Source organism: Coenobita brevimanus, chromosome 19, assembly GCF_032717465.1.
Source record: "Coenobita brevimanus isolate Jiangsu-jjx chromosome 19, ASM3271746v2, whole genome shotgun sequence".
Lineage (NCBI taxonomy): Eukaryota > Metazoa > Arthropoda > Malacostraca > Decapoda > Coenobitidae > Coenobita > Coenobita brevimanus.
In genome coordinates, this window is record NC_136972.1 from 2516597 (window position 1) to 2532407 (window position 15811).

General features: G+C 43.2%; 1 protein-coding gene across 1 annotated transcript in view; it reads right to left on the bottom strand.

Moving 5' to 3' along the window:
• Positions 1 to 621: 621 nt before the first annotated feature.
• LOC145391599 (protein amalgam-like) overlaps positions 622 to 15811 on the bottom strand; it is a 190254-nt gene continuing 175064 nt past the window's right edge. Inside the window, exons 4-8 of the mRNA XM_080266142.1 lie at positions 10937 to 11077; positions 10433 to 10721; positions 8296 to 8438; positions 1999 to 2206; positions 622 to 722 (exon numbers count right to left, since the gene is read on the bottom strand). Of these exons, the coding sequence (XP_080122268.1) occupies positions 622 to 722; positions 1999 to 2206; positions 8296 to 8438; positions 10433 to 10721; positions 10937 to 11077 (882 nt within the window). The remainder of the gene's footprint in view (positions 723 to 1998; positions 2207 to 8295; positions 8439 to 10432; positions 10722 to 10936; positions 11078 to 15811) is intronic.

A 15811-nucleotide genomic window follows, 5' to 3' on the forward strand; every position in this document is an offset into this window, starting at 1 on the left:
GCAAAAATAAATTGCTTAGGAGAGGGTGTTAGGGAGCTTCCTTAACCGAGCATAATACCACTCTAATGCCAGTTTAGGAAGCTCCCTAACACCTTTTCCTAAGCGATTAATTTTGCTAATTCTTCCTTACTGTCGTGTTCTGTGTCGCTTAAAATCATTCCAGTACCATCATACTCAGCATACATAACACACATACTGATATCAACCAGCCACATCCAATAATAAATTGCTAAGGAAGAGGTGCTAGGGAACTTAACCTACGTGAATGCGGACGTAAATGTCATAAACCAGCATCTGTATTTAACCACAAGTTGATCAGTCGCTGGCCACTGCCTGGTCTACAAAATGGCGTAGGTGTCACAAAGCATTGTTTATTTAGAGATCCATATGGCCATTCACTTGCACTCTCTGGTCAGGAAGCAAAGTATATCCAGACCATCCTCTAGAAAGTTCAGGAGGCTTCTAAGTACCCCCTTGACCCCCGGGTATCCATGGCTGCCTCCTTACAATCATTGGTGGCTCGTTACCCAAGGCGCAACATTTGTGTAATTAGTTGACAGTTCATTTCTCTCTCACAGGTGTATGTGAAAGAGGGCAACGTATCCCCAGCAGGATGTGATGCTACGTCAACACCCCTGACAGCAACAGGAACAGCAGCAGCAACAGCCACGTCACAGCAGCACCGCTCCTCTCCCCGCTGGTGGATTGAAGTACCGCCATGGCTGCAACGACAACAAAGACGAATTAGTATGAAGGCCTTGTTTGTAGTCGTATATAAAGCAATTACAGACACACACACACACACACACACACACACACACACACACACACACACACACACACACACACACACACATGAAATACTTAGTCTTTACATTCCTTTATTTTCATCATCTTGAAGATATGAGCCAATAGTTTTCATTTTTCTTTTTTTCTTTCTTCTTTATTCTTTCCCCCTCCCCTCTCATTTCACCTCATGGTCTCTTTGCGCCTCATATCAACCCCAGATTTTGCAAGATCTTCAGAGAATAGTACCACTTCCGCAGAGACTAACAGGAAGAGAATGACTGAGTGAGGAACTATGCTTGTTACTCATTCCTGATAGCCACTTCTTTCTCACATATTTTTATTTTATTTATTTATCTAGAAGGCGTTAGGGGAAATACGCTGAGGTGGTTTGGCCATTTGGAGAAAATGGGGAGTGAAAGACTAACTAGGAGAGTGTATGTAAGTGAGCTGCAGGGGGAAGAGGGAGGGAAGACCGAGGATGAGATTGAGGGATGGAGTAGACACGTATATGAGAAAGGAGGTTGTAAGTTGGAGGGATGGCAACGAAATGGTTGGGACAGGGCGACATGTAGGGGATTTGTTTGTGGCCACCCGATGAATGCGTCTGACTATATTTAGACAGACAGTCAGATTTTTATTTGTGTGTGTGTGTTCCCCTCAGCTACCAGCCCTAATTTTCCACATTTATATGACTGCTATGGGGGCGGTGGGGATGTCAAAGAGATGCAGACTCAAAACGAGTAATCTGCGAAGGTAAATACATCAGAATCGAACGAATCATATTAAAAGCCTCAAGGAAAGGAATAAATTAATGAAAACACAGGTGGTCATACAATTATATACAGTAACTGAAGTTATCCCTGTACTGTCCCTGCCACTTGCTGTATCCTGCTGTAATTAATAGCCTGTAATACTTATCCTGGGAAGTTATTTTTCTTAGCTGAGAAGGGCAAAAAAATTGTAGTGGGGAATTTTGAAAACTTGTCTTTCTTAAGGTGAAGCCCCACTTGCCCTTAACATGTGATCGGCAAGAAGAACCGATGCACCGGGTTAGACTCGCTGTGGCTTGGTAATATCGAAGTCTGAACACTGGACGGAGCCCTGAGCCTCGTTTCCTCTTCTCGATCACATGTTTCGAGCAAGTGTGGCCGCACCCCTAGATGAAAAGTGGAAAGCTTGTGTTTTTAGCTAAGCCGTTCAAACTCTTGCCTTTCTTTGTTGAGAAGTGGAAGTGTTGTGACTCAGCCGACCACCCGTATCTATTCCTGACTCTAACTATGGCCACGTAGTCAGTGGCCACCTCCAGGTTGTTCAGTGTGTGGGCCATGGCGCGTGGTGGCCCCCCTAGCCTGGCCTCGCCCTCCACCTTCTTGGACACATTGGCCCACGTCCCCGCCATCACCAGGCTGCCGTTGCCCTGCCAGGAACAGAAACATTAACATGTGTGGCTTGCTGCTGTTGTTGTTAACAGCTGAGAAAGCGAAGCTGGTATTGTTTTCAGTTTGTGTGTGTGTGTGTGTGTGTGTGTGTGTGTGTGTGTGTGTGTGTGTGTGTGTGTGTGTGTGTGTGTGTGTGTGTGTGTGTGTTTTAGCACGATAACTTCGCAACCGCTCAAGATATCATCACAAAATTTTACAGGTGTGTAGTAGGGATGAAAATCTCGGACAACTTCGAAATTGGTGAAAGTAGGTCAAGGTCAAGGTCAAATACCGAGCCGCGCTAGATATGTATCGGCTCGCGGCTGGTGTGATTCCCTCCTTGAGGGGGCCTCTAGTTGTTGTTGTTGTTGTGACCCCGTGCCCTGTGGCAAGCCGGCCACTTCAGTTCGACAACCAAGAGATTTATTATTGAAAGTGAGAGATGCTGAAGTATTGTCTGTGGTGACAGCGAGGTTTGTGATGTAAGTGTGGTGGGGTATTGTTGCTGTTCCTTAACCAGATTTGTTTGACCGAGCAGACCCGTCTATTGCAAGTAAGCACCTGACTGAATGGGGTTGGGCTGTTGATGCTGTGTCTGCGTATCATGCTGTGTGGGTCCATGCTACAGGCAGGGCTCGTGTCAACCAACCTGATTCCAAGATGATAAGTGAGGAAGGCTAAAAGATGGCCTGATCTAAGACTTGCCAGGTGAACTCCATCAGCTCTAAGGAGAAGTCGGATGGGCGTGCGTCAGGAGTGGGACAGTGTGTGTGTGTGTGGGCTTATGGTGACTTGTATGTGTATATGTATGTGTATATGTGTAGTGTATGTGTATGTGTATGTGCATATGTGTAGTGTATGTGTATATGTATGTGTATATGTGTAGTGTATGTGTATGTGTATGTGCATATGTGTAGTGTATATGTATGTGTATATATGTAGTGCATGTGTATATGTATGTGTATATGTGTAGTGCATGTGTATGTGTATGTGCATATGTGTAGTGTATGTGTATATGTATGTGTATTTCTGTTGTGTATGTGTACTCGTATATGTATGTGTATGTGTAGTGTGTGTGTGTATGTATGTGTATAAGTGTAGTGTATGTGTATATGTATGTGTACATGTATGTGTATATGTGTAGTGTATTTGTATATGTATGTGTATATGTATCTGAATGTGTAGTGTATGTGCATATGTATGTGTATATGTATGTGTAGTGTGTGTGTATGTATGTGTATATGTGTAGTGTATGTGTTAATGTATGTGTATATGTGTAGTGTATGTATATATGTATGTGTATATGTATGTGAATGTGTAGTGTATGTGCATATGTATGTGTATATATAGTGCACGTGTAGTGTATGTTAGTGTAGTGGTCCACCAGTATGTCTGCTTGTTCTATGCACGAAGGGATGTGTTGGGTATTGAAGGTGAAGGCATCAGGGGTCATGAAGGTATTGCATAATTGAGTGTTGCTGTCGTGGTAGGTGGGGACGCTCACCATCCACTCACTCGATGTAGTGCTGCTCTCGAGTGTCTGCCTTTCCTCTCCTCGATCCTTCTTTCCTTCCATCCTCTTCTGTCTTTCTTTCCTTCATTCTTTCCTCGTCCTTCTGCCTACGGGTGAGTCTATTTTTCCTTCATTCTTTCCTCTTCCTTCTGCCTGTGGGTGACTCTACACTGAGTGACAAGCCAAATTGTTTCCTGTACACCAGGAAACCATTTTCTAAGCTGGGTGGTAACCATATAACCAGATTTTGGCGCCTGGTGGTTTAGTGAGTAATTGCGGCGCTCCAGTCGGATTGAGCCGGTGAAGGTTTATATCCAAGGGATGGCTGGGGTTATTGCTCACGTAATGCCACTCAGGGATTAGTGAGGCTGGTCACTTTCATATTAAATGTCAGGACCAACTTGTCTAGCCCCGGGCTCCTACGCTCCTCATGGGGCAATGTTGGACTGGATGATGGATGATGAGTGTTGCTGTGAAGTGTTTCTGGAACAGACATGTGTAGTGGTTGAGGGTTGTTAGCACGGCTGGACAGGTTTCTCTTTGGTTTAATATTGTTGTCTGTGTCCTTGTTTGAACGGTGTAGGCTTGCGATGATGTTCAGTGTGTGTGTGTGTGTGTGTGTGTGTGTGTGTGTGTGTGTGTGTGTGTGTGTGTGTGTGTGTGTGTGTGAGAGAGAGAGAGAGAGAGAGAGAGAGAGAGAGATTGTGTTTGAGTGACCTGCATTGTTTTATGAAGCAAGCAATCTCCGGTGTAAAATTTTGGATGTAATGTCTCCTGTTGAGTCGTGGACTGTAATTATTTTTTCGTTTATTATGATATTAAATTTCACACTGTGCCTATCAGTGTTTTAATGGGTGTGTTGTTTATTGGAGTTGTGTTTCTCGTCAGTGTGTGTGCACTATGTGTGTGTTTGTAGAAATTTATTAGTTTGTAGTGTTGGCACGGAGACAATCGATAAGTTTCTCTGACAAGGAGAGTATATTTTCACCCCTGTTTGTTTGTTTGTTTCTGTTACCGGGATTACTCAAAAACTAAAAGAGAGATTTGGACCAAATTTGGTGGGTATACAGCCCATATCCCAAGGAACAATTGATTAACTTTTGGGACCGATCCGTATCGTAGTACAGATTCTGGATCAGGAAAACACTTTGTGCAAAACCCTAATCAATGATGAGAAACCCTAACCCATCATGATGAATGGGAAATTACGTTGGCCTTGTCGGAGAGATGCGCCCCACTGAGTGCCCCTCTAATTAATGTTGTAATGTGTTTGTGCTGCGTGTTAAGGCGGGGAGAGTCTAGCATGGGGCTGTGTTGTAAGTGTAGTGTTGGTTCGCACGGGGTGGGGGAAAATGTATTTAGTGTGGCAGAAGGAATGTTTGTGGAGGCCCTACACCCGTCACACAGTCATGTCTTGTGGTCTTGTCTGATATTGTAAGTCTAATGTACGTGGTGTGGTTCCATTGTCTGCAGAAAACTCATTGAACAGTTCCACATATTCATCTATTGCTTGTGAGGATTAGGGAGGAAACCAGGCAAAGGTAGGGCGTGATGGGTCCTGGGATTGTACCCCCTGTGTCAAGCGAGGAGGAGGAGGAGGAGGAGGAGGAGGAGGAGGGGAAGGGAAATGACTCCCAGAAGGTCATCTCCCTTTAGGTGCAAAATGGTGTAGGAAGAAGTTGCCCTCACACAGGAGACGGCACTCCATCAGGTTGACTGAGACCCTCCGCGCCGGATGCATGGAGGGATGAGGAGGTTCAGGCACCAGGCTCAGGTTACAGTCACTCCTCGCCTGGGATGCACAACGAAGACCTGTGTATGTGCTGCGGCGGGAAGGGTTGCATCTCACTGACAGCTTAAATGCATGTCACTGATTCACAGAGACCAGAGCATTCAATGAGAGGAGTGCTGTCTACGGCCTCACAGTCCACGGGAATACGGTGAAGGGAAATCTATGGTCCGTATTCTCGTCGGGTAAGGAAGCTACCTAACCCCTCTTCTTTAGTGATTAATTTATGGATATGGCTGGTTAATATCCTTTTGTACGTTAGATATGCAGAGTTTGGCGTCACTGGAAAGATTTATATAACACAAAACAGGACAGTGAGGTGTACTAATCAAAATAAATCGCTTACGAAAAGGTGTCAGGGAGCTTCCTTAAGACGAGATTACGGACTAAAGTTTATGTAATGTCACTATCAAATAATTATCAATAAAATAGAGGTGCAAAAACGATGGCTTCCTCAGTCCACGAGAATACGATAAAGGAAGAATTATCCAGAGAGGTATTAATGTAGGTTAATTATGCAAGTAGTGGCGATATTTATACATTAATTTTTTTTTAATGAAAGGAAGGAGGAACCAAAGGCCAGGAGTCCGCAAACAGTTCCTTCAAAAAAATAAATAAATAAAATAAAAGGAATGCCAAATTCAAGATCCGTTCATTTCGAGATGCCTGGACACACTGCGTTTGAAAGACTGGAGATCATAGGAAGTGGGAAATACAGACAGAGGGAGACAGTTCCAGAGATGACCAATTGCATGCATGAAGGACTGGGAGTAACGGTTAACTCTTGCATTAGAGAGCTGAACAGAAAAGGGATGAGAGTTTGTTGCTAGACGGGTGCTCCGTGTCCGCTGTAGTGGTGGAGGGATGCAAGCAAACAGTTCAGAGGAGCAGTGACCATTGAAGTTGCGATAGAAAAGAGATAAAGATGCATGACAGGTAAAGCAGAGGAAGAATACGAAGGTGTAATATGTACGAGTATAATAAACCAAATATACAGAGATAGGAGCCTATGACAGCACAGAAAAGAGAGGAATAACCAGCCTGAGAGCCACATTGTTACGGATGCAATCTAAATCAACAGAATTACGATATATGGCCATGTGGAGAGGATGGAGAGTGAGAGACTGACGAGGAGAGTGTATGTGAGTGAGGTGGAGGGGGGAGAGAGAGGGGGAGACCAAGGATGAGATGGAGGGATGGAATTGAGAGGTATATGAGAGAGGGGATTGTGAGCTGGGAGCAGGGCAATGAAATGGCGGGGGACAGGGCGACATGGAGGCGATTTGTTTGTGGCCACCCCTTACGGGATTAAGGCGCCCGGCAATAGATAGATAAATTAAGATATTCCAATTAACACAAGTGAAATTAGTGAGAACAATATACAAACTATACAGCTAAAGAGGTACGTGTCCTTAAAGTACGATGAAGGGCGAATTAGCCTGACAGATGTCCATACGTGTCATTGAAGCGGTCTATGATAACAGTAACAAGAACCCACATAACAATTAACAATAACAAGAAGAAGAAGACCCAGTATAATAACAAGAAGGAGAACTCACAGAACAATAACAAGAAGGAGAACTAACATAGCAATAACAAGAAGGAGACCCAGTACAATAACAAGAAGGAGAACTCACATAGCAATAACAAGAGGAACACATAAAAATAACAAGAAGGAGAACTCACATAACAATAACAAGAAGGAGAACTCACATAACAATAACAAGAAGAACTCACATAACAAGAAGGAGAGTTCACATAACAACAAGAACTCACATAACAATAACAAGTAGGCGGACTAACATAACAATAACCAGGAGAACTAAAATAACAATAACAAGGAGAACTCACATAACAATAACAAGAAGAAATCACACAGTTACAAGAATAACTCGCATAACAGTAACAAGATGAACTCACCTAACAATAGCAAGGAGAACTCACATGAGGGCCGCATATTTGGCTCTGCCCCGTTACCCTGACATTCGACGGATTATTCTCAGTTTAAAATTCCTTCCTTCTTGCCTAACCCTTAACCCTTCCACAAACACCGGCTCAGATCAGATCAAAACTGTCTGAAATGAGTTCACTGAGTGACCTTCAGGTTTGACATTTCCCTATAACCTTGACCTCTGATTGAATATTATCTATCTATATCTATCTACCTATCTATCTGTCAGACCCGTAAGGGATGGCCACAAACAAATCGCCTCCATTTCGCCCTGTCCCCTGTCATTTCGCTGCCCTACCCCCAACTTACACCCCCCTCTCTTATATACCTCTCTACCCCATCCTTCCATCTCGTCCTCGGTCTCTCCCTTCCTCTCCCCCCTTCCACCTCACTCACATACACTCTCCTAGTTAGTCTCTCACTCTCTATGTCCCAGCATAAATGTAAATAATAAAGTATAATTTGCAGAAAATAATCATTCTAGAAGACCCACTAGAAAAATTACTAGAAACAATATTAAGTTCATCAAGGTACTAGAAACCATACTAAGGTCACCAAGATACTATACTCAGTTTTTTTTTTTTAATCGAGGCGGAGATGCACTTGACAGATTGGTGATTTCTGGCTGAATGCGACATTACTTCATAATCTGGCATTATTAACTGACAACAAATATCTGAGGGGGAAATTTGGGTTAGTAAATATTTTTTGGACATGTTACATTTAGCCAATCATCATCAACCTGTCAGGTGCATCTTCGCCTCCATAAAAAAAAAGGAGTATAGAAACCATACTAAGTTCGTCAAGATGCAGTGTTACGGGAGGGGCAACACACCTGCCAGAGGTCCAGGTGGGCTTTGCGGTACTTAATGATGAAGTCTGTGATGGGGAAGTAGGTCTGCGTCTGCCAGGTGAGGGTGTACCTGGTGCTTTCTCCCCCATTCGGGCTGCTCGTCACTTTGGGCCGCTCCGGTAAGCCTGGGAACGAGTGGGTCTAAGATACTGGCACTAAAATATATGTTGCTTTTGCCAGATGTCTTCTTTCATATTATATCCTCGTTAGGAGAAACACACTGAGGTGGTTTGGCCATGTGGAGAGGATGGAGCGTGAGAGACTGACGAGGAGAGTGTTTGTGAGTGAGGCGGAGGGGGGGAGAGGAAGAAGGCCAAGGATGAGATGAAGGGAAGGAGTGGAGAGGTATATGACAGAGGGGTGTGTGAGGTGGGAACAGGGCAATGAAATGGCGGGGGACAGGGCGACATGGAGGCGACTTGTTTGTGGCCACCCCTTGCAGGATTAAGGAGTCTGGCAATAGACAGATAGATAGATACCCTTACACCTAACTGAGTCTATAAATCTATCTATCTATAAACCTAGGCTACTTCCCCTCCAAAGACAGGGAAATAGCCGAGACAGGACGACACACTTCCAATTTACACACACACACACACACACACACACACACACACACACACACAGTTTACTCGTATCTTAACCTCATATCATATAAAAGCTGTTGAAACTGACCCTGCTAGCTCAGATTTTGACCTAGTCCTGTGACCCTGACCTCTGTCCTATTGTTTTCAAACCTATAAGCAAACTCCTTGCCTGACCCTGAACCCTTCCACCTAGCTTGATGAAAATCGGGTAAAATCTGTATAAATTTCTTTGTTCTGAGATGTCCTCGATCTTAAAGGAGTCAACCAGCGCCGTCAATTGGACAAAGACACTTCTTAATGGCCAACCTTTTCCTTAGATATGCTTTAGAATCTATATACTTAAACCTTTGGTCAGAAAGTTAATAAATGTTTGCTTCCATGCCAAGGACTTTCCCCCTTGTAGTTCAAAGCTGTGCTGCTGTAGAGCCTCATCTAGTTAATGACCTTATGACACAGATGGTGGCTGTTAAGAGAGTTCAGTGGTTGCGATATTGTTTGGATTACAACGATAAGACTATGACTGGATGAGGAGTGGAGGAAAAAGACTGGCAGAATATTCAGAACTTGGATTACTATGATAAGGATATGAATGGATGAGGAAAAAGGGAGAAGAAAGACTGACCATGGTAAGGATATGATTGGATGAGGAAAAACGAAGGGAAAAGACTGCCAGAAGAACCAGAACTGCTACCTGTGACACAAGATAATGTTGGAACTCTCACCAGTACGGTCAGAGACACGAGTGGTATATTGTATGATTAACGCTAGATCACTAAGAAAAGATGTGAGTTTGTTTATGAGGTATATAAGTGAGTAGACAGAAGAACCACATTGCTTCTGTGTGTTGTATAATCTATCTATCTATCTATCTATATACCTAGGCTGCTTCTCCCAAGGAAAGGGAGGGAGCCGAGACAGGACGACACACTCCCCATTTACTCATCCATTCAAACACATTCATTCGCATCTTAGCCCCAAAGGGGAGAACGGACAGATCCTCACCGTACCACACCGCACAAGGGTCAACTGCGCAATGCAATCAGTGACATCCGCAGCAGGGCCTGACACCAGAGCTGGTTTACCCCTGCCACATCATAACAGACTCATCCCCTTACCCGCACCTGACCTGACTAGCTGATCAGACCAAATGCAGGAGAATATCCCCTCAGGGTTGCGGCATCACTTATTCATTCACAATTTCTCTCCATTTATTTCTGTCACGCACAGCCACTCGTCCTTGCTCAACAGACATCCCTCTCGCATCCAGCGCTCTCTTCACACTGTCCATCCATCCTATTCGTGGTCTTCCTCTCAGCCTTACACCTCTCACATCAGATCTAGTTATCTTTTTCACCAATCGCTCATTATCTATTCTCTCCATAAGCCCAAACCATTGCAACATATAATATCCAGGAATACTTTCGTGTGAGAAGGAAAAAGGGGAAAAATGTGTGCAGTTTCAGATGAAAGAATGGCCAAATTATTTTTTACTTCTTTGTTGCTAGAAATGATCTCTTGTTGTGCTCACTCACCAGTAACCTGGATCATAGCCGTTGTCTGGCCATGGGCGTTTTCAGCGATGCATACATATGTTCCAAAGTCGTTCTCTGTGACTGGACTGATGGATAGGGAGTGTCTGTGGGCAAGTAGGGTGTGGGTGTAGGTCGTGGCTGTGTCGTGGGAGGGTCGGTGTAGCTGGGTGTCCATCATGGTGTCAGGCAGAGGAGTACCATCGTGCGTCCACACCACGTCAGGCGGCGGACGTCCATGTACGATACACATCAATTCTAGCTGGTCCCCCTCGCCTGTCCTCATCGTGGCCTGAGAAATAACACAGCTATTTGTCCAAGAAACTCCTTTACCTGCTCACAACACAGTAACTTTCCATATATCTCTCTTTCTGCTAACAGATCAAACTTAGGTGAAATAAACGGCTGACAATTATATTTCTAGTATAAGAATTTGGTTGTACAGCAGGGAGGTATATGGAAGTGGACCTAAAAAGCTTTCAGAACTACAAAGTGAAGTATACCAACCTTCTCTGCAGTTACTTCTGGTGGATATTCAACAGTGACAGTCATGGCTGCGGAGGCCGGGTCACCGATACCATTGTCTGCAGTACACAGGTAGGTCCCTTCAGCCCAGCGATCTACCTTCTCTAAAGTAAGTCTCACTCCCTGTCAAAATTAGGGAATAGAGTTTTAAAAATATAGCAAAGATGGCAGTAATTATAATTTCTTCAGATGTACACGCAAAAACAAAAGTCCCGCGCAGCTCAAAATCGTGTGTCTGAAACATGTGAGGTTCGAGGAATGAAACAGAGGATAGTGGTAGTAATGCTCGAACCTCTGATGCTTTAAGGTTTAACTACGAATATGGGCTGAGAAGGACTTTTGCGGTCGAGTGTACATTTCGCCCTCCCTGACCATACTAATAAGGGATACGGTCATAACAGGGGGCCCTACTGTCGTTCTTAAGCACTCTGAAGTTTGCTAACACACGACCTAGGTAAACTCTTTCTTCACTGTCTGTCAACTTGCACCTTCCCTTCTAGCTTGAAGTTTCCTCTTATTCAACTCTTCCCAAAGAATGGTGATCGTTTACAAGCCTCTGAATACGGTCCAACAGCTTTAATTTCCTGTATTTTTAAAATTCTTGGATCTATCCTCACTAATAAAAGTATGAAGCACCTAATTATCCAGAGCCTTCTTTCTGACCTTCAGTGTGTAATCCATAAGGGATGCTACGCACTGTCAATCCTTTTTTTTTTTTTTTCTTTCGAAAAAGGAAGAAGGAACCAAAGGCCAGAATCCCGCAAGATAATTTCCTCCAAGAACAAATTAAAAGATAACAGAGAGCCAAATTCAAAATCCGTTCATTTCGAGATGCCTGGACACACAGCGTTTGAAAAGACTGGAGGTCACAGGCAGTAGGAAATACAGACAGAGGGAGACAGTTCCAGAATTGACCTCTTCAATACATGAAGGAGTGGGAACAACTGTGCATATTCCTTTCATAGTCTTGATTCTTCTCCTTTGACTTTGAAAGGATCTGTGTCATTCCAATTGACGTCTCAGAGATTTTGACTGAGTATGCTACAAGACTTCCAAGCTCCCTTCTTGAAGTTTCCTTTCTAAAACTATCAGTAGTGGTGTTCCTCAGAGTTCTATCCTTTCTCCAATTCTCCTATTAATAAATCAGGTGCTGCCTATTTTCCTCTGTCCATTCATATGTTAGTAAATCCACTCTTCACTTACCCATCCTCTTCTTGCAGCGTAATCTAGACGAGGCTATGGCGAAAGCAGAACCTGACGTATATAATATTTCTGAATGGTGAAAGAAAACCAGTTCAATGCATCAAAATTAATCCATCTGTCATTCTACCAGTCAAAATCTTCCACAAAAATATACCTTCATTTTCAGCAATAGATATGTCAGTCAGTTCTTAGTGTCGTTGAAGTCTGTCTGTCTGTCTGCCCCTCTCTCTCTCTCTCTCTCTCTCTCTCTCTCTCTCTCTCTCTCTCTCTCTCTCTCTCTCTCTCTCTCTCTCTCTCTCTCTCTCTCTCTCATGGAAACATCACTTTGCTCTATTCCTTTGCTATATCTGCTTTCCAGAGATTGGCTGTGCTGATCTGACTCCATAATCTCCTTACTGCTGTGGATTTGTGGCCTTTGAACAGAGACCTTATCTGCCCAGGCGGGGAGTACAGTGTGTGTGTGTGTGTGTGTGTGTGTGTGTGTGTGTATACCAACTGGTCTTAAACGACTACTGCTGCAGACAACACGGGAAAAAGGAGGGAGGCCTTAAAAGAGCAGGTGAGACAAGCAAGGTGGAGAGTTACCCTCCAAGAGAAGGCCATTTGGGAGAAGGGCAGAGTTCAGTAATTGGCCTTATCAGTATTTACAGCACTGTTGGGGAGGAGGGGGCAGAAAGACTGATATGTGGGTGCGAGGGAGAGTAGGGGAGAGAGTTGAGAGTAGAGTATTGAGAGGAGAGAAGAGAGATGGAGAGAGAGAGAGAGAGAGAGAGAGAGAGAGAGAGGTGGACGTGCTCGGTAGTATCTTTGTATGGCTAGGAATCTTACAAACACCTCTTCCTTACCGGTTTATTCATGATTTTGCTCCGTTACTATTTTCTTAGAGTTACGTCTATCAAGAAAGCGAGAGCCTAACGAGGAGAGTGTATGTTAGAGGTGGAGGGGGGGAGAGGAAAGGGGAGGCCAAGGATGAGATGGAGGAATGGAGTGGAGAGGTATATGAGAGAGGGGAGTGTGAACTGGGAGCAGGGCAGTGAAGTGGCCACAGGGGGACGTGGAAACGATTTGTTTGTGGCCACCCCTTACCGAATCGAGGCGTCTGGCAATAGACAGATAGATAGCACTGGCATAAAAAAGACAGTGCTATGGCTCTTCATTCTTTCCACCGCACTGCTTCGTGACTAGCATCGTATTCCAGGGTTAATTTCCCTTCACAGCTTAACACTGAAGGAGACATGGCAATTTTAGGCCACGTGTTTTTCCTGTATGTGTTTTTTTCACTCATGTGTTTTTCCTGTGTGTGTTTTTCCTGTATTTGTTTTTCCTGTATGTGTATATCCTGTGTGTGTTTTTCCTGTATGTGTATATCCTGTGTGTGTTTTTCCTGTATTTGTTTTTCCTGTATGTGTATATCCTATATGTGTTTTTCCTGTATGTGATTTCCTGTATGTGTTTTTCCTGTGTTTTCCTGTACGTGTTTTTCCTGTATATGTGTTTCCTGTATGTGTTTTTCCTGTATATGTTTTTCCTATATGTGTTTTTCCTGTATATGTTTTTCCTGTATGTGTTTTTCCTGTTTGTGTTTTTCTTGTATGTGTTTTTCCATGGATGTATTTTTCCCGTATGTGTTTTTCCTGTATGTGTTTTTCCTCCATGTGTTTTTCCTGTATGTGTTTTTTCATGGATGTCTACGTATGTGTTTTTCCTGTATGTGTTTTTCCTATATGTGTTTTTCCTGTATATGTTTTTCCTGTATGTGTTTTTCCTGTTTGTGTTTTTCTTGTATGTGTTTTTCCATGGATGTATTTTTCCCGTATGTGTTTTTCCCGTATGTGTTTTTCCTGTATGTGTTTCTCCTGCATGTGTTTTTCCTGTATGTGTTTTTTCATGGATGTCTACGTATGTGTTTTTGCTGTATGTGTTTTTCCTGTATGTGTTTTTCCTGTGTGTTTTCCTGTATGTGTTTTTCCTGCATGTGTTTTTCCTGTATATATCTTTCCTGTATGTGTTTTTCCTGTGAGTGTTTTTCCTGTATGAGTTATTTTTTGGATGTCTATTTCCCGTATGTGTTGTTCTTGTATGTGTTTTTCCCGTATGTGTTTTTCCCGTATGTGTTTTTCCTATATGTGTTTTTCCAGTATGTGTTTTTCCCGTATGTGTTTTTCCTATATGTGTTTTTCCAGTATGTGTTGTTCTTGTATGTGTTTTTTCTGTATGTGTTTTTCCTGTATGTGTTGTTCTTGTATGTGTTTTTCCTGTATGTGTTTTTCCCGTATGTGTTTTTCCCGTATGTGTTTTTCCTATATGTGTTTTTCCTGTATGTGTTGTTCTTGTATGTGTTTTTTCTGTATGTGTTTTTTCCTGTATGTGTTGTTCTTGTATGTGTTTTTCCTATATGTGTTTTTCCTGTATGTGTTGTTCTTGTATGTGTTTTTTCTGTATGTGTTTTTTCCTGTATGTGTTTTTCCAGTATGTGTTGTTCCTGTATGTGTTTTTCCAGTATGTGTTTTTCCTGTATGTGTTTTTCCTGTATGCGTTTTTCTTGCATGTGTTTTTCCTGTATGTGTTTTTCCTGTATGCGTTTTTCTTGCATGTGTTTTTCCGGTATGTGTTTTTCCTGTATGTGTTTTTCCTGTATGCGTTTTTCTTGCATGTGTTTTTCCTGTATGTGTTTTTCCTGTATGTGTTTTCTTGTGTGTGTTTTTCCTGTATGTCGCCATGAAGTGTTGTGGAAGAATTATTATTATAAAATTGGGTTTATTCCGAAGTGAAGGTGCGTTGTGATGTGGATGTGATAGGAAGCGTTAGGAGAAACACACATTGAGGTGGTTTGGCCGTGTGGAGAGGATGGAGAGTGAGAGACTGACAAGGACAGTGTATGTGAGTGAGGTGAAGGTGGGGAGAGGGAGGGGGAGGCCAAGGATGAGATGGAGGGATGGAGTGGGGAGGTATATGAGAGAGAGGTGTGTGTGTTGGAAGCAGGGCAATGATATGGCGGGGGAGAGGGAGACATGGAGGCAATTTATTTGTGGCCACCCCTTACGGGATTACGGCGTCTGGCAATAGATGGATTATTCCGAAGTTTTGGGCCGGACTGGATTCTTCAACGGAATGAACATAGGCTCAGCTTTTGACTGTGTTTGTATAGCGACACTTATGTTAAAAATCAACAGTGTCGCTTTAGCACACACTACTCTCTCTCTCTCTCTCTCTCTCTCTCTCTCTCTCTCTCTCTCTCTCTCTCTCTCTCTCTCTCTGTACTGTAGTTAAATTTGTAAAGGCATTGTACACGATTTAGTGAATATTTCTTTTTTAGTGACTAGTGACGTCCGTGCTACTTTATATGCACTATTACGGCGTTTGTTGTATCCTGACAAAGATCCCTACCCACTTTCAAACAACTGATGTCCATGTGTTGTCAGACTGGAGGGCTTATTTAACTTGTAACCAAGGAGACTCATTCCAACCTCATAAGACTCATTGAATTTTATACAACCACGACTTTTTTTTTAAGCAAGGAAGAAGGAACCAAAGGCCAGGAGCCCGCAAACCGTTCCTTCCAAGAAAAAACAAAAACAAAACAAAAGTGTGCCAAATTCAAGATCCGTTCATTTCGAGATGCCTGGACACACTGCGTTGAATGACTGGAGATCA